Consider the following 27,273-nt stretch of genomic DNA (forward strand, 5'->3'; position numbering starts at 1 on the left):
ACAAGGATAACAAGAAAAATTCGCTTCCTCGCTTTAAATAAATGATATCAAGATAGATAGATAGACAGGTACCAAGATAGTTAGATAGAAAGATATCAAGTGGATATCTAGACAAATAATCAGAAAGTTTTATGTATGGATCATTTCATCCTTTTACAAAGTTTTCATTCAAATTAGAAATCCATTAGATAAGGAATATAACATGGAAAAGATATGTTCATACAATCAAGCTAATATACGACGTTTTCAAACAAAAAAAATGAAATTGTTGATTAGTTTTTAGCGATTTAGAAAAAGGCTATAATCCTAAATATAAAAGTAACAGTATGTCCGTAATTCTGTCTGTTTGTAGTAAAGGATCACACTAAAGCTTATCATTGGTCCAGGGAAGGTTTATAACTATTTGTGGGGAGGGTACCTCCATCTCTCAAGATAAATCTCCCATAGAAAAAAATATACCCCAACCAAAAAAAAGAATATTTTTTCGCTTTCTTTTCCTTTTTAAAATCTAAATTAAAAGTGACGGGGTCTACCCCCTTCCAAATTTTTCATCAAGTTCCCCTAAATAATAGGTATGGAGGCGTTACTTACACATATCTAAAACATGTAGATTTGATTAACAAAGCAAAAAAGACTTAATATAATTATAAAAAAAAACAAATTCTTAAAAAAGACTTTGTAAAAACTCTCGTAAGAAATTCATAAAACTATCTAATATAGCATCCAGAAAATTATGTTTTCCTGTAAAAAGATTTATACTCTTTACGAAAATACATAATGTTTAGCTGGTTTGTATATAGACCACTATTACATATCTTCCCATAGATTTATATGCCTGACTTCATCTCAAACCTCCATATATTCTTCCTTTTTATGTAGCACTCTCTTTCTTTCTTATGTACTTATCAAAATATCTACTTACAACCTGAAAAAATGTATTAAAGTAAAAAAAGAGCTTTATGTAACTTTCCTAAGAAGGCAAGGAGCTTGTCCCGATTTTGTATTGGGTCTTAAACATAGAGAAAAAAATAAAAGAGAGGAATCGAAGCAACTAGAAGACGAAAATAGGCAGTGGGCCTAGGGGCCTGATCAGCGCTGTTGCCGCGCTAAATTTTATTGCTATTTCAAATGGGAGGATTACAAAATTAATATGTAAAGTTATTAAAACTAGATTAGAATGTAATATTTGAATTAAAAATAAAATTTTGTTATTAAATATAAATATGTAATGTTTTAATTAAGAATTACATATAATCTAATTTTTATTAAAAAAATTTTGTGCATAAAAGATTAATCCTTCAATTTCTAAAAAGTGGAGAACTTTTTTTGTAAATAAAATTCAGCTGATTTTCGCATCTACCGGCTGTTAGTCAAATATCGCTTTTCATTTTATTCACATTATTATTTATGATTGACATACAAAAAGCCAGTTGATATTTTATCGTTTCGTCTGCTAGATTTTCTTCAAAAATTTAGGGATGGGGAAGTAGTATTTTACCATGAAAAGGGGAAGGGTATTCAGGCTCTTATCCTTTTTCCTTTAAAAAATTAGCTGATAGCGGTAATGCAAAGTTTCTTAAATTAATGGATGTAGAATATACGTGGATATTAATGGAACATGGAACTTGGTTTATTGGTCAGTTCGTTAATCCAGTGTGATTGGGGGGGGGGGGCACAGGGATTTTACGGGGGGAATAGTTATTTTAGCCCGCTGCTAGTTTCACTTTATTAGAGAACATGCAAAGCTGGTGTAAGATCCAAGTAATAATATATCCATTCTTGAATAATAATTTCAGGTACATGCAAAAAAAAACAACAGGCAAAATGTGAACTGAAATGTTACACACACAGAAGTTACTAACTAGCAAATCTATGGATAGAGATATGGGTCGAACTACCTTTAACACCTTCCGATATTTATCATTCTTTCTTTAACTGGTATACTTTTTAATTACTTGGCTTGTGTATATTTATGTAAACTTACTTTCACTTAAAAGTGACAAATGTACCGAACAAAAAACAAACAAATCTGTAATATATCAAAATTCTTTAAATTCAAACTTCAAATTTATTATTTTTTCTCTTTACTTTTTAAATAACAAAATAGAAAATTTATCATATGAAAAATACCCCCCCGGTTCTCCCCTCTCTCTCTCTCTCTCTCTCTCTCTCTCTCTCTCTTTCATGGTTAATAAATAATTTTGTAAAGCTTTCAAGCTAAAGAATGAGAGAACTTTGGGGACCAATAAAATTAACAGTCCAATGGCACCTCTCCGTGCATACGACAAACCTTATATATAGTGTCGCCACGCTGCTTATAATGGCGGGTTTGGGTGTTAATGTTCCCACTAGTAATTTTTTAGATTAAACTTTCTTTCCTATTTTGTAGGGAAATAGTGATAAGAAAATGGACCTAAATTCATTCTTTTTGGGTACAATAACCAAATCATCTTTTATGCAAAGAAAAAATACCGCTAAATAGTTCTAAATCTTCAAGCAAACCTAGCTCTTTAAAAATAATAAACACCAAAAATATAACAGAAAACAAAGTTTAAAATTAATAAAACAAGATGATTTTTGTTAGTATAAAAAGATTTTTTTTATAAGTATAGTTAGGCTTAAACGGAAACTTTATTTTACGTTTATTATCTAATTAATTGACCATTGTCTTACCCCTGAAACCCTGCCTATTCTCTATATATCTTTGTGTTAATCAAACACTTGAGTTTGGAATTGATATTCTAAGTATGGAAAGGTAAAGTGAAAGATCATGTATATATTGTATGCAGGGATATAAAGGGATAAGGCACTAGTTGTTAAATTAATGTACATCACCAATGATGATACACAAAGTTACCCCTTCAGAAGATTTAGATTATTAGTTTTAGGTAACAGAGACTAGAGATAGAGGGGACAACTGGCTGTTTTATACACTAGTCCCCAATTTTTTTATGCCAACGAATAAGAAAATGTTATTATAGAACTTTGGGGACTAGTGCAATAAACAGCACATTGTCCCTTCTTTCTGTGTGTATATGCCTAGTACAATATTAAAGTTTTATATCTTTAGTATATGGCAAAGCTTATATACAATTGAGATTGTTCATTTGTCCAGCAGAAATGTAATTTGTGGAATAATTATTCTAAGGACCATTTTTCTACTGATTCTTTGGATCAACAGACAATCTTTAAAAGATAAATGTTTTAAATTTATTCTAGAAATACCCATAAACAAAACTCTCCTCTAAGTCATTTTGTTGTACTTTTAGCTAAGTAGGCCCGCTTAGGCTTAGGGCCCCCGCAGGGGTTTGACATAGAACCCCTCCCCCCCCCCCTTTCAACAAAAAACGGGGGATGGGTTGGTTCAGTGCTTGACTGGCCCTTTAAATAAAAAGCACCTTAAATTTAGAAATAATAAATTTAAATGCCTGTATTGAGTGTATGGTTATATTGATTTAGATTTTTGCCTGCAAACGACTGTACAATTGAATATACATTTGAATGCTATAAATAAAATACAAGATTTTTTATCCATTTTAAACTGTTTTTTTAACTGGGCATAATTATAGGGAGGGAAGGACATTGGACTGTTTTTGCACTGGTCCCCAAAGTTATATTTGTTGGCTTTACAACTTTGGGAACTTTTAATGAATCTAAAATTTGGTTGGTTCATAAAGTTGAGTGTCCAAACGTTTCAACCAGTATTTGTAATTTAAAGAGGGGGAATTATGTGTATCATCATTGGGGTTTACATTAATTCATCCGCCTTTGTCCTATCCCTTTAGATCCCTGGGATAATTATCTAAAATTAATGAAAATTAAAATATAAAATGACCAGAGACATCAGACAGACAACTTATGAATATTAAATGAGACTGAAAATTAAAATACTTCAAATCCTGTTTTAGATAATTAACAGAATCTAACAGGTTAGGTTAGATAGTTTTAGCTGAAATCTCGTTTACTTCATGTGGATTTAACATTGAAGTAAAAAAATAGAGGGGGCATGAGCTATATATATATATATAACTCTATTTAATTGGGTCTTTAAATATTAGCCATTAACGTAGGAAATATACCTAGATAAGTCAATACAAAATAGCAAAACACATTTTGCTAGCAGACGAAAAAGGTCTCCATTACTTGGGATAAGTAGTTGTCTGGGTTATACATCTGAACTTATACATGTATTGGTTTATCTATCTCCTAGAAATTCAAACCAATTAGATATGTTTTTAATATAATTTTACTATTTAAATTTTGTTCACGAATTTTAACATGTCTTTTAAGATTTCAGCTTCAAATTGAACTATAAGTATTAGATTTAAATCAATCCATTGATTGCATAACCTTTGTCTGCTGGTCTTGATATTATAGAGAAAAATAAATATGTGTGGATGAATGAAATAAAAGTAGTTATATAAATAAATAGATAGATAGATGGACGTATAGATTTTCTAATTAATTGGATAGTTGTAAAATAGTTTAAACCGATGAATTTTAATTTTTTTCCCTCCAGACTTTCTAATAAAGAATATTTACGACAATGAAAATTAGTCAGGAATATAAAATACTTTCTTCTCCCAACTAATGGATGTATAATATACGTGGTTGTTATGACAGGGGGAAAAGGGTTATTTCCCCTGTTATATAATGGTCTGTTCGTTTATCCAGTATGAGTGAAGGGAATGGGGAAGATTGTTATTTTAGCCCGCTACAAGTGTTAGTTTAAAAGAGTACATTATAATCTAGTGTAAGATCCGATAAATAACAAATCCATTACCCTACATTTACCAAATACAACAGAAAGAATTTAATTCATAAGAAAATTTCATGGTAAATTAATCAATTTCTAGTGTCCTATCCCAAAGTAACTGTTTTAATTCTTATAAAATTCTTATCCATCTATTTAGATTTGTTTATATCCAGATACATAAAGAATACTGAATCCTTATATAAAAGTAACAGGATCTCTGTCTGTAGCAAAAGATCTCGCTAACCACTGAACTGATTTGGTACTCCTTTAGAATTTGCTTATCACAGGTCCTAGGAATGTTTAAAACTATTTTTAAGGATCCTCCAAAAAAATTCGGGATGGAATTTTATTTTAAATAAACTAAAATAAAAAATGGGGGTTTGGTGAATTCAGAAATGACCTGCTTCTAATGTGAACAGATTTATTGAAAATACATACAATATTACACACATACGAGTTAAATCAGGAATTTAGATATTGGTATATTATGATATAAAATTTTGCTCAAACTTTCAAAATATAATATAGATAAAGTGTAATAGACGTGGGTTTCACCATAATACTACTGGCAAAATACATTAATTATCCATTATCACATTGAAATAGCTTCTTCTTGTTAATCAAAGAAAAATAACATATCATCGTCATCAATATGTAATTACATGCAGACTCTAAGCGTTATAACACCCTGCCTACCTGTTTGTACCAAAGGATCTCGCTAACAGCTAGACCGATACGGTTCTACTTTACAGAGAAGCTTCTCATAGGTCGTGAAAAAGTGTTTAACTTTTTTGGGGTAGGACACAACCTAGAGAAAACTTCCCTAGAAAAATTACCCCCCCCCCAACAAAAAAAAACTGAAGGTAATGGGGGGTCGACTTCCAGTTCCTCTCACCCAAAGTTTATTTGTATTAAGACTGTCATTTTCTGCACTTGGCCTTTCCCTGCATTCCAGTGCCCTAAAGTTTTGCAGGAGGGGAAAACAAAGTTTTACTTTTAGTCATCCACGACAAATTTTTAAATAAGGGTTCCAGCGAAAACAATTTCTACGGATAATTTACTTTTGCTGGATAATATTGCTAATTGAAAAACAGAATAACTTGTTTTCGAACCCAGTAATAGTGTCGGACTGATTATGACGTAAAAAAAATTAGCCAATGAAAGGCCATTATTAACCAATGGTAAAATGTATAGTGACCTCTCATTGGCTAATTATTTTTTACTTCATAATCAGTCCGACACTTTTACTGGGTTCCTTGTTTTCTCGTATTCATTCGAATCCGGTGGATAGGAACCAGTTCTCATCCATACGAAAAAACTATGTCTAGCATCGTATTATATCCAGCCTTCTATGAATGTAAAAATGTACAATCATAAGATTAAAACCAGTTTTTTAGCCCGTGCCTTCGGCACCTCGGGGCTAAAAAATCTTGTTTTAATCTTATAATTGTACATTTCATATCCGCAATACGATGTTTATAATACGATGCGAGAAATAACTATTCCCGTTTGGCTTCCAAACCGATTAATACCCGATGGATTAGAATAAGTTCTCACTCATATTGAAAAATCATGTATAGCATCACATTACAAACAATTTTTCATAAATATTTTTTATAACCTTAAAATTAATAACATAAAATTATGGTAGCCTGGGCCTTTGGCCCCTTGAGGCTAACAAAGCTGGTTTAAAAGTTTTATTTTTTTAATTTTAATATCAGCGAAACCTGTTTATAGTACGATACGATAAATAACAATTAAATATTTATTTTCTTAGTCAAGGTATGGATTGGTTAACTGTTCAATCAATTGACCATTCACCAATTTATCAAAACTTATTCTTTATCTTTTTAAAGGCCAAAAATGTAGTACCTAAAGCGAATTTTAAATTCTCATTTTTTTTTAAATTCTAAACCCCATCTAAATTAAAACATTTTAAAAGAGGGGGAATCTTGTTAGAATAATTTTTTTTATTTCTTATTCCGGAAAATACCTTGTAATTGTCTCTTTAGAACCAGTGTGCTTTACTTTCCACACAATAAATGTATAAGTATAGATGTATATTCTAGACAACTACCTGACCCAAGTGGTGAAGGCCCTTTTTCGTCTGCTAACAAATTGATTTCTTTTCTTTTGTAGTGACTTGGCTGTGTTTATATTTCTGACGCTATTTTTGAATTCAAAGATCCTATAAACAAATCAGGACTGGGACATGTTGAGATACATATAGCTGATGCCCCCTCTATTCTTTTACTTTAACCAAGTACCTGTACCTAATATTATACAACATCACATCTGCCCTTACCCTGATCATTTAAAAACCTAACATGGAAATCATTTATGGATCAGTTTACTCATCCAGTAAAAGGGGAGGGGATGGGGTAAATTATTTGAATTGGGGAAATAGTTAGTTTAGCCCGCTGCAAGTTTTACTTTATTAGAGAACACGAAAATTTGGTATAACATTTCAATTAATAATGCATCCATTTTTATGGATATAAAAATATGCTGAAGTGAAGACACATTTTTAGCAACATGTGTTTTAACTAGGCAAAATTTAAGTTTTTTAGTGTTCCTAAATTCTAGCGGATTTTAAAATCTTATTAATTCGGAAATACAAAATTTGCTTATAATTGTTGAGTATGATTAGATTATTTTGTAAATGTTAACCCTGAACAGTCGGGCCCCTTGCCGCACCTTAATCGGTCGGGGGGGGGGGGGCGTTCAACGCACCCCCCCCCTATTATCTTGGTGCCTATTAAAGCTAGAGGGCTAAAACATTTTGTGCAAGTTTCCGACCTTTAACAATCTTTGTTTTTAGATCCTTTTTTACTTAAAAATTTCAAACGGCTGAAATTTCAACGCCCCCCCCCCCCGACCGTTAAGGGTTAATGCTGCCATTCTATTTTTATTATTTTAGATTTTTAAAATTGTTTTTTTTTAATTTCCTTTATGGTTTCGAAACCGATTAATTTACGCTAGATTAAAACTGGTTCTAAGGCATACTGAAAAATCATATTAAAAACTAGTCTTAATCTTGTAAATCATGTATAGCATCGTACTACAGAAATTTTTTACGAATATAAAATAATACCGAAGGCCCGGGTTAAAAAGAAGAAAAAAAGAGATAATTTTAGCTTCAAGAAAAGAATACTGTAAGACTATATTATTGTAGAACACACCATAATAGGAGGAAAATATTTCCCCCTAAAATTTTTAATTTAAACTTTTTCAATAAAGAATAGTTCTAGGTCAGTTATTATGTTGTTAGGTCTATCTACTTATTAATCTAAGTCTCTTTTCTATAAAGCTATCTATCCATCTATCTATCTATTTCTACACATTATACAAATGTCTAATCATTTACCTATTTACCTATTTACTAGTTTGTCTATAAACCACTCCACTTCAATGTACAGTCAAAAATCTATTATGTAGCTAATAAATGTATAGATGTATAATCCAAAAAAACTACCCGCCACTTTTCTTCTAAAAGCAAATTGCTTTTTGTTCTTTTGTTGGGACTCGACGCTATTGGCTGAAGAACCAATACAAAATAAGGAGATAGATAAAGAGCTCAAGCCCACACTATTCTTTTACTTTATTATCTTCAATATTTGTAAATCAATAATCCAATTTTACATATTGTATACACATAAGATTTTTTTCTTTATTTTCAATCTATCTACCTTTCTATCTTCCTAACTATCTATTCTAGCAGGGCTAGTACAAAGATTCTAGGTCATAAGTGATGTAGCGTATCTGTTTATCTGTCTATTCAGGTAAAGGAACAAGTTTTCGAAAAAAAGAATATTAAAACAGGACAGCAAGAAAAGGCTTGCACTGAGTTTTGCAAATAGGTGAAACTTTTAACACCCTCCATGGGTAAAAATCACAGAGAGTTTAAACTCTAGAGACAGATAAAAAGAAAGGTGTTATTATTTGTTGAAGGGTTGATATATCCCCCTAAAGTCCATTCCCTAAATAATCAATTTATTCCCCATAGGTGGTAAATTGGCGCGCGAAGCGCGCAACTTTTTGAAATCTAAACATTTCTACTGTTTAAGGGGGTTGTAGACACATGACAAAGGGGCTGTATTGAAGTGGGCACCTAGAAGGATGTATAAACCCATTTTGATTTTTGCCTACATCCCCTTTCTGCAAAGGATGTGAAATCAAAAGGTTAGTTGACTTTCATATTAAAGTAAATTCCAAAATTTCAAGAGTCATTATAAAATGTTTTTTTGGTATTATCCTCTTAGAAATTTTTTTTCAATATTGAAAATTTGAGTACCCCCCCCCCCCCCCCCCACGACAGCGAACTATGAACTCTGGCCGCAGCGCTCGGCTCCCTAGCCTGCCTAGCCGCAGCGCTCGGCCCCCTTGCCTGCCTAGCCGCAGCGCTCGGCCCCCTTGCCTGCCTAGCCGCAGCGCTCGGCTCCCTAGCCTAAAACCTAACCTAACCTAAAATAGTTGTTCGTCGGTAGTCGGGATGGGGGGGGGGGGGGGTACAAAATTGAAAAATATTGAAAAAAAATTTTCTAAGAGGATAACGCCGTTTTTTTTAGAATACTTTGCTTTTCTAGTCGAAGGAACAAAAAAAAATGTTTAGGTAAAATACATCAGATTGAATTAAGATAAGTTGAGAAAAGGTGAAAAGGACATAGGGAATAATATCTTTTAATATCATTAACAAGTTTGTGTAACTTAGAAACGTTCAAAATAGTACCTACTGTTGCTATATCAGGCTAATGACATCAATAGAAAGAGTAGAGGGATTGCCTTGGCCTATAAACAGGCGTAAATCATTACCGTGCACAGTTAGGACTTTCAGACAAAGGTCGTGCAATCAAATGGCGGAATGATGCTGTTGTAAGAAGCGAACTATGGGTGTAGGTGTGTGGAGAGGTCTTGAACCCAAAGCGACACAGTGCACCCTAGAGGTCATCAACTTTATAAAAGAAAAAAAACATTTTATAAAAAACAGTATTAATAGAATAAACTATTAAGTTTGTATATTTGGAAGAAAGATGATTGTATGACTATTTAATTTTCTTTAAAAACTCTCAAATGTTAAAAGAAATTAGAATATAATAGATTATAAATTATGTGTAATAAAGCTTGAGATATAGAAATAGAAAAAATATTAAAAAACTAAAAATTTATTTAGTAGATAGATAAATCATTGAATGTATAGATAGCTAATCTGTGTTGAGCATGTAATAGCTTGAAATGTGTGGCAATCACTCTCTGCTTCAAATATAAGGGGCTACTAGGAAAAGGCTTGCAGGGATATTTGAATTGTTTTATTTCATAAATAACAAATTGGCATTTTTGTATAACAAGTAAATGCTAAATGCTAAAATATTTATTACATGAGATCAAATTGACAATATGTTTACAAATAAAATATTTTTATTAATTATTACTATTGTTGTATATTGTAAATCATGATGATTTTGGTCGAGTTCATAAAAGGTAAGATCCATGTGATCCAGATTCCAAGAAGGCATGTAAGCTATCCACTGTTACAAGGAAAGCTTGCCTGTAAAGCTGGTTCCGGAATAGAGTAATTAATATTAATAGTAAAATGGTGATGTTGTTGTCAGGAGTGGTGGCTCGGTGGTGGCCCAAGCAGGACAAGGTGGGTTGGTTCAGGTATAGAAGTATTAAATTATAGTAGTCATGTATGATGTAAATATTAATATTTGTTGGTAAATAATTTAGTATGGTGTTCTCTATCTTTAACTAAAGTACAAAAATCTATATCGAATTTAACAGGTAATCCTTCACTTTTTTCAAGTTTAGAATTCTATTAGTTTCAAGATTCTTAAAATCATTAGGTAACTCGTTATAAACACGAGGGAAATTAAACAAAGGGTGTTTAAAAAATAAAATACATCGAACATTGGGGATATAGAAATCTTCTGCATTGCGCAGAGCATAGGCTCCACGTTGACTGTTTTGAATCCATGTGCCAGAAAAAGAAATTGGGAGTCTTTCTAATTTAAAATCAAGCATAAATTTAAATATATTATAATTAATAAGTTCAGCTAGAGGAAGAATTTTAATTTCTTTAAACAAGGGTGGAGTGTGTTCATTGTATGAAGCTCCACTAATAATGCGTATGGCTTTTTTTTTGAACAATTTTTAATGGTTTTAAATATTTTTCAGGTGCCATGCCTAAAATATTACAGCAATATTCAAGGTGTGATTGGACATGAGCATTAAAAACTAATTTCATGCAATCTTTGTTCAAAATGTTTTTAACTAAATTAAGACTATACAAGGATCTAGAAATTTTTCCATGGATATGTTTACAATGTTCTGATAAATTCAAGTTGCTATCAAGATAGACACCCAACATTCTAATTGATTTAGTATCTTTATTAGGTACCATTTGTACACGAGAAATTTTAGTCATGTTAGATTCTCCTGGTGCATTATTATTTATAAACAAAGCTAGATAAATATTGCTATCATGAACAGGAAGATCGGAAAGAATATTTCTGTTTGAACTGAAGATCATAAAATAAGATTTGTTAGGGTGTATAGAAAGCTTATTTGCTTTATACCAATTAGAGAGATTATCTAAGTCTTTATTTGCTTTGATCATAAGATCCTTTAAATTTTTTGCTACAGTGATGGTAGAAATATCATCTGCAAACAAATCTGCAAATGCATCTGTACAATTGTGTACATCATTAACAAATATAATAAACATTAATACCCCTAATACACTTCCCTGGAAAGAAGAAATATCTATATTACAAGTATTTTCAGAAAATTCATCCCCAATTTTTAATTTTTGTGTACGATTAGAAAAAAAACTTTTAAACCAAGATAATGCAATGCCACGCACACCTGCATTTTCCAGTTTCTTAAATAAAATAGGATGAGATATACAATCAAAACATTTTTCTACATCCATGAATAGCCCTAAGGCTATATTTCCTTTGATTAAATTATGAGAAATGTGGTTAATAAAATCAATGACTGCATGATTTGTTGATCTATGTTTTAAAAATCCATATTGATGGGAGTAGAAAAATTATTTTTATCAAGAAAATTTGTTAATCTGTCATTTACAATTTTCTCAAAGACTTTTGAAATATTATCCGTTATTGTTACGCCACGGTGACATGACATATCTTTCATATCACCAGACTTAAAAATTGGTATAATTTTAGACATTTTGAATATTTCTGGATAAATACCAGTTTGAGCTGAAAGTGTAAAAATATGACTCAATGCAGCAGCTATAGGACAAGCAATGAATTGTAATAATTCAGTAGAAATTTCATTCATATCTTGAGACTTTTTCTTTTTTAACATAAAAATATAATATATGACATCAAGCCTAGTTATAGGTCCAAGAAAAAATGAGTTTCTTAAGACTCTGGTATTTTTTCAGCGACTTTTATGCCTACATTAGAAAAGTGTAAATTAAAGTGATTTGCCATTTCTTTGTTTTCTGTGATTAACTGATCATTTACTAAAATTGGTCCTATAGAGTTCTATTTGGAAACATTATTCATGTTTTCATTTATTATTTTCCAGATTTTTTTTAGAGTCTCCATTTGCTGCCGAAATTTTGCTATTAAAAAGAAGTTGTTTTGATTTCCTAATCAAAGATATATAAACATTTCTATATTTTTATACTTATTTTTATTTTCCTCAGTAGGGCGGAGTTTAGCTTTGTTAGCAAGCTTAATCTTCCTCATTCTACTTTTTAATAATCCCAGTGTCATAAATTTATTGATTGGTTTGTATCTACTATTGACTTTTTCAATTTTTAATGGAAAGCAAATATTGAAAATTTCGCTAAAAGTGTGATGAAAATCATTTGCTGCAATATTGGGATCATTAGATTGAAGTATGATAACTGTCATTAGAAACAAGGTAATACTTTTATGAAAGAAACAGGTCTGATATCTGTGTATATAGCAAAAGATTTAACTAACAACTGAACTAAACTTTCCAAGAGAAATTTTAACACATTATGAATTCACAGATTTCTAGAATAGAAACTAAACTAGGAGACTTACTAAAATAAATAATACAAAAAATTTGTGCTGACAATATTTCTAAATATTGATTTGTCTGAATTTGGAAACAATATTGAATTGATGGCATTTGTGAAAAGAATGGTTTGTGTGCATGTTATTAGAAATGCATCCATCCTGCATATCCCTCTACAATGAAATAGATAGATTAAACAGGAATAGATTGATTTCAAATTTTATATTAGCCTGGTTAATGTTTCAAAACTTTGAATAGTACAAAAACAGATTAAGGGAGGTTGATGAGCTCCCTTCACACAATGGTGCAATGTCCCCCTAAGAAAAAATTACCCTTCCCCCTTGTTTTGTTATCATTAGTAATAATATCAAAAGTTTATAACAAAATAACAGGTCCTTTGTCTGTATATCTGTTTGTACCAAAGGATCTAGCTAACCGCTGAACCAATAGGATTTGCCCACCCAAGAGAAATTGCCCCTAGAAAAAGGAATATCCCCCCCAAATTTTTTTTTACTTTTTCTTTTCAAATTTCAAATAAAAATTGGAATATCAAATTCAACTCCCCCCTCCTTAAGTGACCTTACCGGCCTCTAGAGGCATAGCCTCTGGTAAATTAAAAGATAATACATTTTTAGTATACAAATTTAAAAAAGAAGCATTTAAACCAGTCTACCATTGATAGATAGATAAAGAATATTAGAAATGCATCAATCACAGATATCCTAGGCCTTCAAGGTGACAAAAACAAGAAGAATTCAAACATTTTTTTGTTGTACAAGAAAAATACAATTGCAGCATTTAAACTATATTTTGTTTTAGTTTATATCAGACACCTTTTTAGAATTTCAGACAATCAACAACCTGAGTGCTTCCCCTTTTAATAAAGTAAACATTTAGGTATGAAAGATCAGTGATTACATGCTTTTTAAAAAGATATAATTATCCAATTTATCTGATTTATTGCTGGAGACCTTCAGAACCAAGAAAATAAGTGGAACAGACTTGTCACTTGAGTACTAATAATTATTATTGTTCTGTGATATTAAATGATTTATTCATTTTTACCATTTTACATGCTGTATTGAAATCAAACAATAATTTTGCTCTTTACCTGGATCAACCCGTTAGGTTGCTGGCATTCTGTGGGGAGGTGATAGGTTCGAATCTTGTCATAACATCCCATCTTAAAAAAGACGTTAAAAACTCATTGCCATGCACAGTTAGAACTTCCAAACAAATGTTCTGCAATCAAATGGTTGGTTGTCTGATGGGTGTTACTTAACCTAAGGCCACGGTTTTTTTAACAGAAAAAGAGAGATTAGTTGGACCTGACGTTAGAGTATGATGGGCATCAGTCTTGCTAATATGAGTTTTTATAAGCTTTTCGTTTTGATGTTTATATTTTTATTTTATTTCTCGATCATGTCATGCATTTTTGTAATTACCCCTTCTTATCGTTATCAAGAGAATTTATCGCAAGATATTGCTGAATCAAAAATAACACTTGTATCCTTTACTTATCTATTTATAAGTAGCGCAGCTACTCTAGAATAAGGGTATTCATATATAAATACTCTATATAGAAGAAATTTAGCTAAACTAAAATAAAATCACATTTTAAAAACGCATATCGTAAAGGTACATTTTATCTTTGTAACTACAATTTTGCATTTAGTTTGTTTATTATAAGGTGCCATAAGGTAATGCAACAACTCGAATCCGATCAATATCCGGTTCTCAGCAATACTGAAAAATCATGTATTGCATTGAATTTTCAACAAGCTGTCCTTAATAAGATGCTATTATTAACCATTTATCTATCTATATGGGTTAAATAACACTTATCAGTTATTTGACTAATTACAATATTAAAGTACAAGGATGAAAAGATCCATTTTCAAAAAGTTATAAAATTCGGCCACTATCAGATGCTTTGACCCTTAGCAATAGGACCCCTTTCCGGACCTTACTTCAGCTTCTATTAGAGAAAACTGTTTAAAATATTATGGGTATTTTCCCTGTTTGATAATAAGTCATTCAAATCATATTTTTTTGCTACCTTCATCATATTATTTAACAACCTTTGTTTTTAGGTAATTTTTAACTCAAAAAGCTTATGTTTTCTTATTGTAATTTAGAAAATGTTTATTTTTGTAGATTTTATCTAAAATTTACTAAACATAAACTTCGTTCAAAGCCCCCTTCCACAGCCGTTTAGTGCTAACAATGAAGTAGCTGCATCACAAAAATGTAATTTTCATATGAGAAAAAAGACAATATGATTACAAGAGGAAAAATAAAATAGAAATTTTGCACCAATTTAAGATAATGAAGACAAATAGTATAATAACACAATTCATACATAGGATAGATAGATAGATGGATAGATAGATGGATAGATAGATGGATAGATTGATGGATAGATAGATGGATAGATAGATGGATAGATAGATGGATAGATAGATGGATAGATAGATGGATAGATAGATGGATAGATAGATGGATAGATAGATGGATAGATAGATAGATAGCTGGATAGATTGATGGATAGATAGATGGATAGATGGATAGATTGATGGATAGATAGATGGATAGATAGATGGATAGATAGATGGATAGATAGATGGATAGATAGATGGATAGATAGATGGATAGATAGATGGATAGATAGATGGATAGATACATGGATAGATAGATGGATAGATAGATGGATAGATAGATGGATAGATAGATGGATAGATAGATGGATTGATAGATGGATTGATAGATGGATAGATAGATGGATAGATAGATGGATAGATAGATGGATAGACAGATGGATAGATAGATGGATAGATTGATGGATAGATAGATGGATAGATAGATGGATAGATAGATGGATAGATAGATGGATAGATAGATGGATAGATAGATAGATTGATAGATGGATTGATAGATGGATAGATAGATGGATAGATAGATGGATAGATAGATGGATAGACAGATGGATAGATAGATGGATAGATTGATGGATAGATAGATGGATAGATAGATGGATAGATAGATGAATAGATAGATGGATAGATAGATGGATAGATAGATAGATAGATAGATAGATAGATAGATGGATAGATAGATGGATAGATAGATGGATAGATAGATGGATAGATAGATGGATAGATAGATGGATAGATAGATGGATAGATAGATGGATAGATAGATGGATAGATAGATGGATAGATAGATGGATAGATAGATGGATAGATAGATGGATAGATAGATGGATAGATAGATGGATAGATAGATGGATAGATAGATGGATAGATAGATGGATAGATAAATGGATAGATAGATGGATAGATAGATGGATAGATAAATGGATAGATAGATGGATAGATAGATGGATAGATTGATGGATAGATAGATGGATAGATAGATGGATAGATAGATGAAAATATAGATGGATAGATAGATGGATATATAGATGGATACTGCTTAGTACTTTTTTTTCTCGCCAATTATAGTTGAAATTATTTAAGTAAACTTTGAAATTTTAAGATAAAGAAATCTTAATAATGTTTTCAACTGTTTTTAAATCAAACCTATAATGTTTTAATCTATAATGTTTAAAAAATGGTTGATATCTGATATAATAAAGTTGCAAAATTATGCATGTATATTTATAATATATTCTTGCAGTTAGCATATTAGTATTCTTATTTTCTTACAAAAAGACTATTATGTACTTAAATAGAAATAAAAATATAATACAATTTTCTTTCAAACAAGAATTATAACGTCCAATATATCCGCGTTATTTATTACTTTTTTTACAATTGGTTATTTGTTGAGTTGCTGTTAAAAAACTCGTACAACAGAAGGACAGACTGACACAAATTTTCAAAAAATAGCTTCATTATATTACGCCATTTAACGATGGACGCAATTTTTTCCCACGAGCGCTGTTTTTTTTCCCACAGTACTGTTTGCACACTCGCATATCTAGCTCATCAATTAGATGAGAAAAGTTGAAAAATTTGCATTAAACATGTTCAAACATCCAAGGAATCGCCAGCCGCAGCCGCAATTTGCAAATTGCAAGAATCTCGTCGACGTAAAAGAAGTATTGACTGCCATATGATATGTCGATATAATAGCTATTATGTCTGATATTAACGTAGATGATAACGACAAATGATAATTGTAATTACTGCTATAACCCTTATTATAATTGCGGTGTATGACCATACCCAAAATAGACAAAAACCGACCCGGTACAAACAACGAGATAATCCGGTTTAGGCTTCACCATTTTTCGAGATATTAATGGGCATAAACAAAAAATGAATAACATAATATGTATATCAAAAAGATATATTAATAAAAAAATATTTTAATTTAAATGAATTAAAAAATACTACACAATCTTAATTTAAAGGCAGGTATTATCAGTAATTCATGAAATAAGACATTTATTATTTAAATTTCTAAAATTTAAAATCTATGAACAAACAAGGAACATGACGTCAACGACGTGAACAATGTTTTTAATGACGGTCAAACTGACTGACACGTTTTAGTTATAAATATAGAGTAGCTGCACTTTTAGAATAGATAAATTTAGATGTAAAGATAGATAGATAGCGACAGAACAAATATATGCATGGAAGGATGGATTAAATATTCATCTACCCCAATTAAGTTCCCTTTGAAGTTGTAAGTTGAAGGTCTATTGTTTTAAAACCAGTTGAGGCAAACATTAGAGTTTTAATTAAAGGCTACATTTCCAGATCTTTTAGATTCTTCTATAGTTAAAAAATGATAATTTATTTTTTTAAAAAAAGATATAAGTAAAATTAAATTTTTAATTAGAGAAAACTTTTAAAAAGTTTCTTCTAGATAGGTTCAAACTATTTTTTTTCAATTTGATGTGTCAAGTATTAGAGTTTTCTTTAGAGTGTAACCTTCCAAAAGCAAGTTAAATGAAACTGAAAGAAATGAAGCATCTTATGTGCCTAATAAAAATGACGCCATGCAATACAAATCACCAATGATCGGCCAGTATACATTGTACTTGACCAACGGCATACAGGCCTAACATAGGTCATTTGTATTGTATGACGTCATTTTTTATTAGGCACTAGGCTTCGTAATAAATCTATGTTTTTTTTTAACTGCAGTTTTAGAGTTAAATATTAAAAAAATAACGCTTCCATCAGTAAGCTTCTTTAGAAGTTATAGGTTAAAATTAATGAAATATTAAACCAGTTTAGTTTTTATTCTTAGTACATTTCCATTATTACGTCTTTTTCAAGCTATCTTATCTTAAAACCAGGTGAGAAAAATATTAGATTTTTTATTTAGATTAAGTTAATTAGTTGGTCCAAGAGTTAGTGGTTGATTATTATGGTTCAAAGAATAAGCATAAAAAGACATGATCAAGTATATAGAAAAGCCCCGTCTGTAAAAATGATCCAGAAGCAACAAGTTTTAATAAAATCAAATAAAACCCCTAGAAAAGAGGCATGTAAAATTAAAATGTACATTCAGAGAAAAAGGAATAAATTAAAACGTTCAAATAATAATAGTAAAAGAAAAATGTCTAACTCTAACAAAATTTATAATTAAAACCGTAATGTATTTGCAAAAATGTATGAATCATTAGTGGCCCTGATAAATCGAAAGAAGCATACGTTTAATTAGATGTGAAGCTACTCTATAGTTAAACATATCCAACTGTATGTCTGCTCGTCTGTCTAAAACATTTGGAGAAACTATATAATAACCATGATTTTGTTTGTACTCCGCTACTTATTGATGGGGTCATCCTTGTTTCTCTTTAACTTTGGAAATGACCTAAAATTGTTAAAAAAAAAATAGTAAAGCTACCTTATAAGCAAAAACTAACGATTAAGTTTTCTTATGCTTTAAAAAAAAATGACCTACCTTTTCTTTTTTCCCTGAATAATCCGTTGACCTATTTAAACACACAACTGTGCAATGAAAAGTTCAGCTGGTGAATGTATAGCTGATCGACAAGTTAAACGCTTAAACACACCCTACTCTATTTTTAATTCTGTTAATTTTGTAAATATTTAGTTTATTGTAGCTAGGTCAGATGCGGTACATAAATAGTAGGGGGAATATCTTGGCCCATTAACAGGTGCAACTCATTACTATGTACAGTAGGATATATAAGTTGGAAGGAATTTTAATGTTAGGGGGAGATTTGAAATCTGCATCAAATTTTAAGGATTTTTTTTATAAAATTCTTTTTTTGTATAATTCTTTATCTAAAAGCGGAAATACAATTTAAGTTAATTAATTTTGACCAATAGCATAGATGGATTAGAAACTACCTGCGCTCTAATTGGGTGAATGATGTACGACACTTAAGCTTCTCCAATCAGAGCGCAGATAGTTTTCAATCCACCAATCACAGATGTCAAAATTAATTAACTTAAATTGTATTTCCGCTTTTAGATAAAGAATTATACAAAAAACGAATTTAAAAAAAAATCCTTAAAATTTGATGCAATTTTCAAATCTCCCCCTAACATTAAAATTCCTTCCAACTTATATATCCTAATGTACAGTTAAGAATTCTCAGACAAAGGTCGTACAATTAAAGGGTTGGTTGTCTGTTGTATTGGGCGGATGATGCTATAGATTCTCTAGATGACCACTAAAAATTAAAAGAAGAATCTGGCCCTTACGGGGTAAAGCAGGTTAAAGGTGTCTTACTGGGGTTTAGAAGTATGTTTCTAAGTTTTATTATGAAGTCAGATAGCTAATCCAACCCTTGCTCAATTAGGATTAATTTTACAGCATGTGATTGATTAATAATAAATATGGACTTAATTATGTTATTTAAGTAATTATTAGATTTTAATTATTTGATTTAATTTTTGTAATCAAATACAAATTGTCATACATGTTGATAAACTGCTTTATACAGGATAATGTATAATGGATATACTTACATATTTAGGACTTGATTATAGAGTTGCTTCGCTTAAAACATTATACTTTGTTGTCCCAGGAATCAATATACCAAAAATCAGATCAATCGGATGATTAGATCACATAAAAATTTGTTGTTAAAAAGAAAAAAAATCAACATGTTTAAAATGGACGTACGGAAATTTTGGTAATGATAATAGAGTTGCTACGCTTTCTAAATCGTACCTAACTACTTAAGGAATCACCATGCAAAATTTGAAATCGATAGGACAATTCTAACTTGCCTAAATTAACGAAAAAAGCTATCCGTTACGGACGGACCGACTCTAGTTATAGAAAAGCTTCGATTATAAAAAGACATACTTCCTGTTACTATATTAACTCAGATTTTAAATTTAGTTTAGTTATCCTAATCTATAAATGGTAGGCGCTGAACCGATATGATTCATCTTCACAATGAAGCTTCTTATAGGTCCTTAGATGGTTTCAGGCTATTTTATTTTATAAAGCAGTCTTGGTATGGTTTTAGGCTATTTTTCTACTGTTCCATATTCTTTCGAATGTAAAGGTTCTAGAAGCCAGGAGCGCAACCGCAAGTTTATTCTATAGTAAAAGAAAAGTATACAGTCAGATCACAATTATATACAATTTTGAAAACACTTGTATGTATATTATTGACAATTGCAATAGATTAGGCTGTAATCAAATCTATTAAGTACATTACATATAACTTTTATCTTCGTCCCTAACCTCTAAGGGCCTTGCTCCATGAGAGAAAAATCACGGACTGTTGCAACACTTGTTATATAGTTGCCATAGTTGTTATTTTTTTACAAAAAATGGGGGAGGGATTTTTGATTTTATTTTTTAGGAGGTTAGGGGTAACAATGTCCCACACCCCAATAATAACCCGCAGTACTAGTTTCAATGTTATGTAGAGTAGAATCGGTTCAGCGGTTACCAAGATCTTTAGCTTGAAACAGGCAGATAGATCGACATCATTTTACTAAATATACAATTAGCAGCTTGACTATTCGATGCAATTAGAGAATTAAGAACTATGAAAATAGTTGTAAAATATATGTCAACACTATGACAGGGGAAAAATTGTCGTCTATTTAGCTTTCTAACATGGAACTTATTTATTGGTCAGTTCGTTAATCCAGTAGGATGGGATGGAGTAAAGGAGTTGGAATGATGGTATCGTTGTTTTGGCCTGCTGCGTGTTTCACTTTATTAGAGAACATGAACGTCTGGTGTAAGATCCAAGTTATAATATATCCATTGAAATGAATAACAGCGCCTGAGAATCTACTAAAAAGTGCTGGCTTTGCATTTTATCATCTAAATAGGTAAACAAACATTCTATTACTTAAATTGCATTAAACACAAAAATAATAAACAAAATGAATTAACATAACTTTATTTATGAATATGACATCTAAAAGCATAAACTTATAAACTATAGTTAAATGCTTCTTATAATTTTTATAATAATTTGAATTAGAACAAAAATAGATATTTTGAGTATGTTTTTATTAATACCATTTTTCAACAAACTATTGCTTTTAAGTTTTTAGAAAACAAATTAGGCCTTTTTTAAAATTTGCAACCAAAAAAATATAGCAAATTTTTTTTAAAAATTAATGACTTAAGATATGTTCTTTGGCGTTTTAACATTAAAATAAATTTTCATAAATAGCGCAGCTTGTAAAAAAACGTTTTTTGGAAAAAATCAAAACATTTAGAATTATGATAATGACAAAGTTAGTTATAGAGTTGCTGTGCTTTATATCTTTTTATCAAAAACTAAATCTATTTAACAAATTTGCTTATTAAATCTAAATCTCATTTTTGATACATAAGTATGTAACTATTATCTTAAAAATATCGTTTTTGACACAAAACTTTTTTCACAAAATTTCACCATTAATTAGTATTTTGTGTTTTTTTTTATAATTCAGTGCTGTTTTAAAGTATTCAGTATTCAGTGTCTTATTTTCATATTTATCACTTATTTTAAGAATCACTAAATAATTTAAATTACAATATTATTATTTAACTTTTTGACTTTGGTTTCTTTTTTGGTAGATTTTTGTAAATTTATCTTTGCGGATTTGTTTCAGTTTTAACTTTTGAATAACTTTTTTGTATTGTTTTTTTTAATTATTCAAAAAAAAAATTAATTGATAATTCAAGAATGAACTAAAAAAGCAATTAGAGTAGAGAGAAGTACTAGCAGTACACTGTGACTTGATTTCAGCTCATTTCCACCTGTTTCAAAAACATACACATTTTGTAAAAATAATATTAATTGAATTATTTTTTTGGTTTCTTTTTAGTGAAGCTTTACATTGGGACTTTAGATATTTCCAGGGATCTTCCAATGATGATACACAAAATCAAACCTTCTGTAAAATTAATGGTTTAACACTCAACTTGATAAATCAACCAATCAAAATTCACTAAAGTCCCCAAAGTTGTTAAGCCAACGAATAAGAAAACGTTATTATAAAACTTTGGAGACTAGTATAATAAACAGCCCATTGTCCACTCTCTCTGAGATATTTATTCTTAATTTGATAATTTTATGTACTTCGCTTTGCTTTTTATGTGAGTTGTCATTCTTGTTATCATATATCCCATTATAAAAGTTATTTGATGTCTGTAAATTAAGTCAATCTGTCTGTGTGAACCGAAGAATCTCGCTAACCGTAAGACTGATAGAGTTCTCCTTTACAGAAAAGCTTTTCATAGGTAAATGATAAAGTATAAATCTGAAAAATATTTGTTTTTAAGTCTTAACATATTGTTTTTTTTTATAAAAATGTGTAAGTTCCTGAAATACTTCGCATAATGGAATCACTAGACCATATCTGAAATTAAAATAAAGTTATTAGATAAAATTAGATAACATAAAAACTTTAGCTTTTTTTAGTGTAAGTTTCTAGTATTTTAAATATTAGTTATTTAGCACATCGTATTATAAACAGCTTTCTGCGGACATCAAAATTAAAAAAGATTAAAACCAGTTTTGTTTACCCCGATTGGCAGAAGGCCCAGGATAATTTTTATTTTAATATTCGAGGAAAATTGTCTGCCCTATATGATTTTTCAGTATGGCTGAGAACTGGTTCTAATCCAGCGGATATGAATCGGTTTCAAAGCCAAAATGTAAAATTGATTCGCTGCTAAAAAGTGTAAAGAAAATATAAAAAGTAAAGTTACTAGACCAAATCTTAGAGAAAGAAAAGTTGATATCAGATGTGGCTTATAACAGAAATTATATTTTCCATAAGTAGCAGAAAATATTTTTTTTTGCAAAACAATATTGTGTTATTAATAATAGAGTTTTAAGGCAGAATTAAATCATAAGGAATATAATGAATACAGAAGAAATATCAAATAAAAAAAAGATATATATAGTGTAGATGCTTAAAAAATGCAGTAGAAAATATTTGAAAAAAATCAGTCATTTATTTTGGAAGCAGCCATAGCCGACTGTTAAAGAGTGTTTATAGATTAGATGTATCATTTCTTATAGAAGTCTTCTTAAAAAATCAACTATTATAAATAACAGCCGAGAAAATCTATGTCTTCGCAAGCATTGAAGACAAAAAAAGGAAAAAAATAATTTTATGTATAGTAGCTTTGCTACTAAAAAATATATAATATCAGATGAAACTGACAAAAAAAACTTGCATTGCATTGTGTAGAAATAAAAAAAAAAGACATTCTTATCAAATTTATGACTTTGTCTGAAGCGAAGCACCTCAGTATATCTTATGAATCCCTCATAAACTCGTCGGGGCATTCCAAAATCTTATTTGAAACTGACGGCTGCTTCCCTATCATATAGGGCCTCTATGTTCAAATTAACATTAAGAAGACAGAAAAATAGCCTAAACCACCAAGTCTTAAGTATAAAAAATCATTAGCCTGGACCTATGTGAAGCTTCCATAAAAGGAGAACTTAATAAGATCAGTATTAATTGTAATATTTATCTTCATACAAGAAAAAAAGCTTACTACTTTATATACTAAAAATGCGCTTTTCTGTATTATGAGAAGAAAAAAAATCTTATAATTATAGTCAGTTCATTATTTGATTAACCCATTAGTGACGAACCGGCTTTTAACGCCCGGTTCCAGAAAATGCCGAAAAAAAACGGTTCTCAGTTTTAGGATTGCATCATTCCCTGGTTTTCATTTCCCCCTGGAGCAGGCAGTTTTGCTTACTTCCGTTTGCCGGTATAGCTTAACAAAATTTGAAAACCAAGAAAAACGAGGTGATTTTAAAATACCCCTCCTAACTTTTTTGTTTATGAAGTAAAGTTAGTGATTTTTTTCGTGAAATTTAATGTTTATTGGCAACTACATTCATTTGTGAATTCGTTTTATTCAAATCATTATTTTTTATATGATTTTTTATCGTTTTTTTACGTTCTATATAGCTCCGGCTCGGCGTGAGTAAAAATACCCGCTAGTTTTATTGCCCGGCTCGGCGCGAGTAAAGATACCCGTCCACATATAATATCAAAAGTTTTAAAAATTCCTCGAAATGGGCTTTTTTAACCGAAAAGGGCGGTACCTATAGCCAAAATCTTAAATGTGATATAAATTGTTTTGTATGTTAGTTGTAGCTCTATCAATTACATGAGGTTATGTAGTTTTCAATTACGGATCGTATCGTAGTTTTAAAAAGTGTTCATCTCACTTTGGGCGTTCAAAAATTACATTTTTAATTTTTTGGGCCAAATAACCGGGTATTTAGGACAAAACCGGGCTTGAATGCCGGGGGAAAGCACCAAAAAACGCCAAAAGCGGTTACCTATGCCGAACGGTTTCTTTACTCGCGCCGAACCGGGTTTTATTGCAACTTTCCTGTGCACGCCACTAGAGCAAAACAAAAAAATTGGAATTCCGTTTTTACCATAACAAAGCTTCCCTGAAATTTTCAGCTCGATCGGTCCATAAAAGTGGCGCTCGGCACTAATGGGTTAAGTTCAAACAAATTAGTGTAAAAACAAATGATAGAAGTTAAATATAAAAAAACAAAATTAATTATCATTTCCCAAAAAAAAACTTTCTATTTTAATTTTAATTGTGTATCTTTGGAAGTTAAGAAAAAAACATTAACATCAAACATGTACCAAGCCTTTTAGAAGCATTAAAAATCATTAAAATTTATTCTAATTCACAAAAAAAATTATGACGTCTATTCTATTTAACACAAACAACAGAAGATTTAAGATTTAGCTTGAGCATGTTACCTTTATTTTACAGATATAATACCTTATAACTCATGGATTAAAGGATTGGAGATACATGTATAAGATAAATGTATCGGCAATTCACTTTTATGACACCCCCCCCCCCTCCCCACAATAACTTATTTTGAAATGAATTGGAAATATGTGGGGCTTAGTTCTTTTTTTATTACGTTAGGTCTGGTTAGGTTAGTTTTTTTTTGTACTCGGAGGCCCCGTAGAGTTAGGGCCAAGCGCATGGTAGAGGAATTGGAGAACGACCCTACTCATTTTTCAATTTATATAAAAAATTAATAAAGTGTGTCGGTGGAGGTCAGCACTATGTGACAAATTGAAGGACTGTACCAATCTATATTGCCCCCCCCCCCCCCAAAAAAAAAGAATGCATTTTTAATTATTATATAATAAAAAAGGGGGGTGTAGGAAGTATCATTTACCATCATTGTCTCCTCCCTCCCTGCCCTAATTAAAGTACACATAACATTACATATGTAGCTTACTAAATTCAAAACCACAGACAAGTAATCTTTAAAATTTGATAAAAATATCCAATAGAAGCAAAACTGTTTGAAATGATCTACACAATTTGAGTGTAAGCAATTTGAAACAGATAATAAATTCACCAGATTTTCATGTACTCTAATAAAATGATACTTCCCAGCTGGCTAAAATACCGATACCCCAAGTTTTCTAACTCCATTGTTAGAAATGATAGAATAAAAGCCTTAAAGACAGACAGAAGGAAAGAAGGACAGACTTACCGGCATATGTAACACTCCCCCCCCCCCCCCCCCAACTTAAGTGCCCCTAAAGGCCTCTATGGACGTAACTGCTATTATTACTTCGAAAAGATTTATAAGCAAATAAATGCCTGTCCCTTGTGCTAGCTGTACATTGGATTAATTACATTTCTTTCTTCTTCAAACATAATTAATCTTACTACCAGTCTCTTCTACTACAAATTCAAAAGCTACGTCAACAGATATATAGACAGCTCAACATTAGATAGATATCAAAGTGGATGTAGAATATATGTTGATGTTATAACAGGGGGAAAAATGTCGTCAATTTGGATTGCTGACATGGAAATTATTTATTGGTCAGTTCGTTCATCCAGCAGAAGGGGAGGGGATGATATATAGTAGGTGGATGGGGGAATGTTACGTTACGTTAGCAAGCTACATGTATTACTTTATTAGAGTACATAATAATCTGGTGTTATATCCAAGTAAAAATAAATCCATTGATATCAAGGAAGACCTATAGTCAAGTCATAGAGGGAGGGGAAATTATACTGTAATTTATACTACACTGCAGTCCACAAAGTGTTTTAACTCATTCTTTCATTGGTAAATTTTTAACACTTATTGGGTGGTAAAAACTAGTAGTGTTCCTTCTTTTCCGCCAATTATTTGTGCAAAAGTAATGCACAATTTGCTTATTATAATTATGTTGTATATTGTCTTATCCCGTAAGATTTTTGCACAGTCTATCAGTTAAATCATACACAATTTACTTCTTCAATTAATCTCTCATTGATATATCTCTATATCCTGTTAAGACCAGACATAAAGAAACTCTAATTATAATTTTATCTATTACAAGGCAGGATGTCATTTGGAAATTACAAGTTTTTTTAATCCAATTAAAACACTGTTTTTATTTCTTTATTTTGCATGGTAATAATTCAAAAAGGAAAAAACTGACAAACTTAACTTTCTTTTTACCTTCCTATAATAAAAACAATAAGATTTTTGTCTGTAGCTTAAGATTTCGAAAAATACAAAACCTGATCAGTTCTCTAATTTAGAAAATTTTCATATATGGTTTCATTTTTAGATTTGAATCTTGTGATGGTTTAAAGCTATTTTTCCAGTCTCTTTATGTCCAACATAAAGCCCCTAGCTGCTAGTATTTTTAAAATCGCAGATACACTTTGAACATGAGTTGTCCGTACATACATACATATGTTACAACACGTTGCACTACCATTCAAAAAATTATTAAAATTTACCTCAGACTTAAATTTCTCAAATTGTGTTTGTTTTCTCATTATCTGTACAGATTCTTCATTTGATCTAGGAATAGATAGATAGATAAATACACAGACTGCTGGAGAATCTGGAAGGGAGGGGACATTGGGCTGTCTATTACATTGGTCCCCAAAGTTTTCTTATTCGTTTGCTTACCAACTTTGGGGACTTTTATTGAATTTTAATTAGTAAGTTCATTAATTGGAGCGCCCAAACGTTTTAGCCACTATTTGTGATTTATAGAAGGTTA

General features: G+C 30.7%; 2 protein-coding genes across 3 annotated transcripts in view; both read right to left on the reverse strand.

Moving 5' to 3' along the window:
- LOC145328087 (uncharacterized) overlaps nucleotides 1-27,273 on the reverse strand; it is a 633,740-nt gene that overhangs the window by 207,662 nt on the left and 398,805 nt on the right. The gene's annotated exons all lie outside the window — the stretch shown is intronic.
- The window catches only part of LOC145328082 (cell adhesion molecule 4-like), a 92,992-nt gene continuing 87,430 nt past the window's right edge, over nucleotides 21,712-27,273 (reverse strand). The window contains exons 10-12 of the mRNA XM_080171645.1: nucleotides 27,005-27,068; nucleotides 22,559-22,596; nucleotides 21,712-21,993 (exon numbers count right to left, since the gene is read on the reverse strand). Coding sequence (XP_080027771.1) covers nucleotides 21,915-21,993; nucleotides 22,559-22,596; nucleotides 27,005-27,068 — 181 coding nt within the window. The 3' untranslated portion in view covers nucleotides 21,712-21,914. The remainder of the gene's footprint in view (nucleotides 21,994-22,558; nucleotides 22,597-27,004; nucleotides 27,069-27,273) is intronic.

Source organism: Acartia tonsa, chromosome 9 (genome assembly GCF_053477335.1).
Source record: "Acartia tonsa isolate MP-2025a chromosome 9, ASM5347733v1, whole genome shotgun sequence".
Taxonomy (NCBI): Eukaryota; Metazoa; Arthropoda; class Copepoda; order Calanoida; family Acartiidae; genus Acartia; species Acartia tonsa.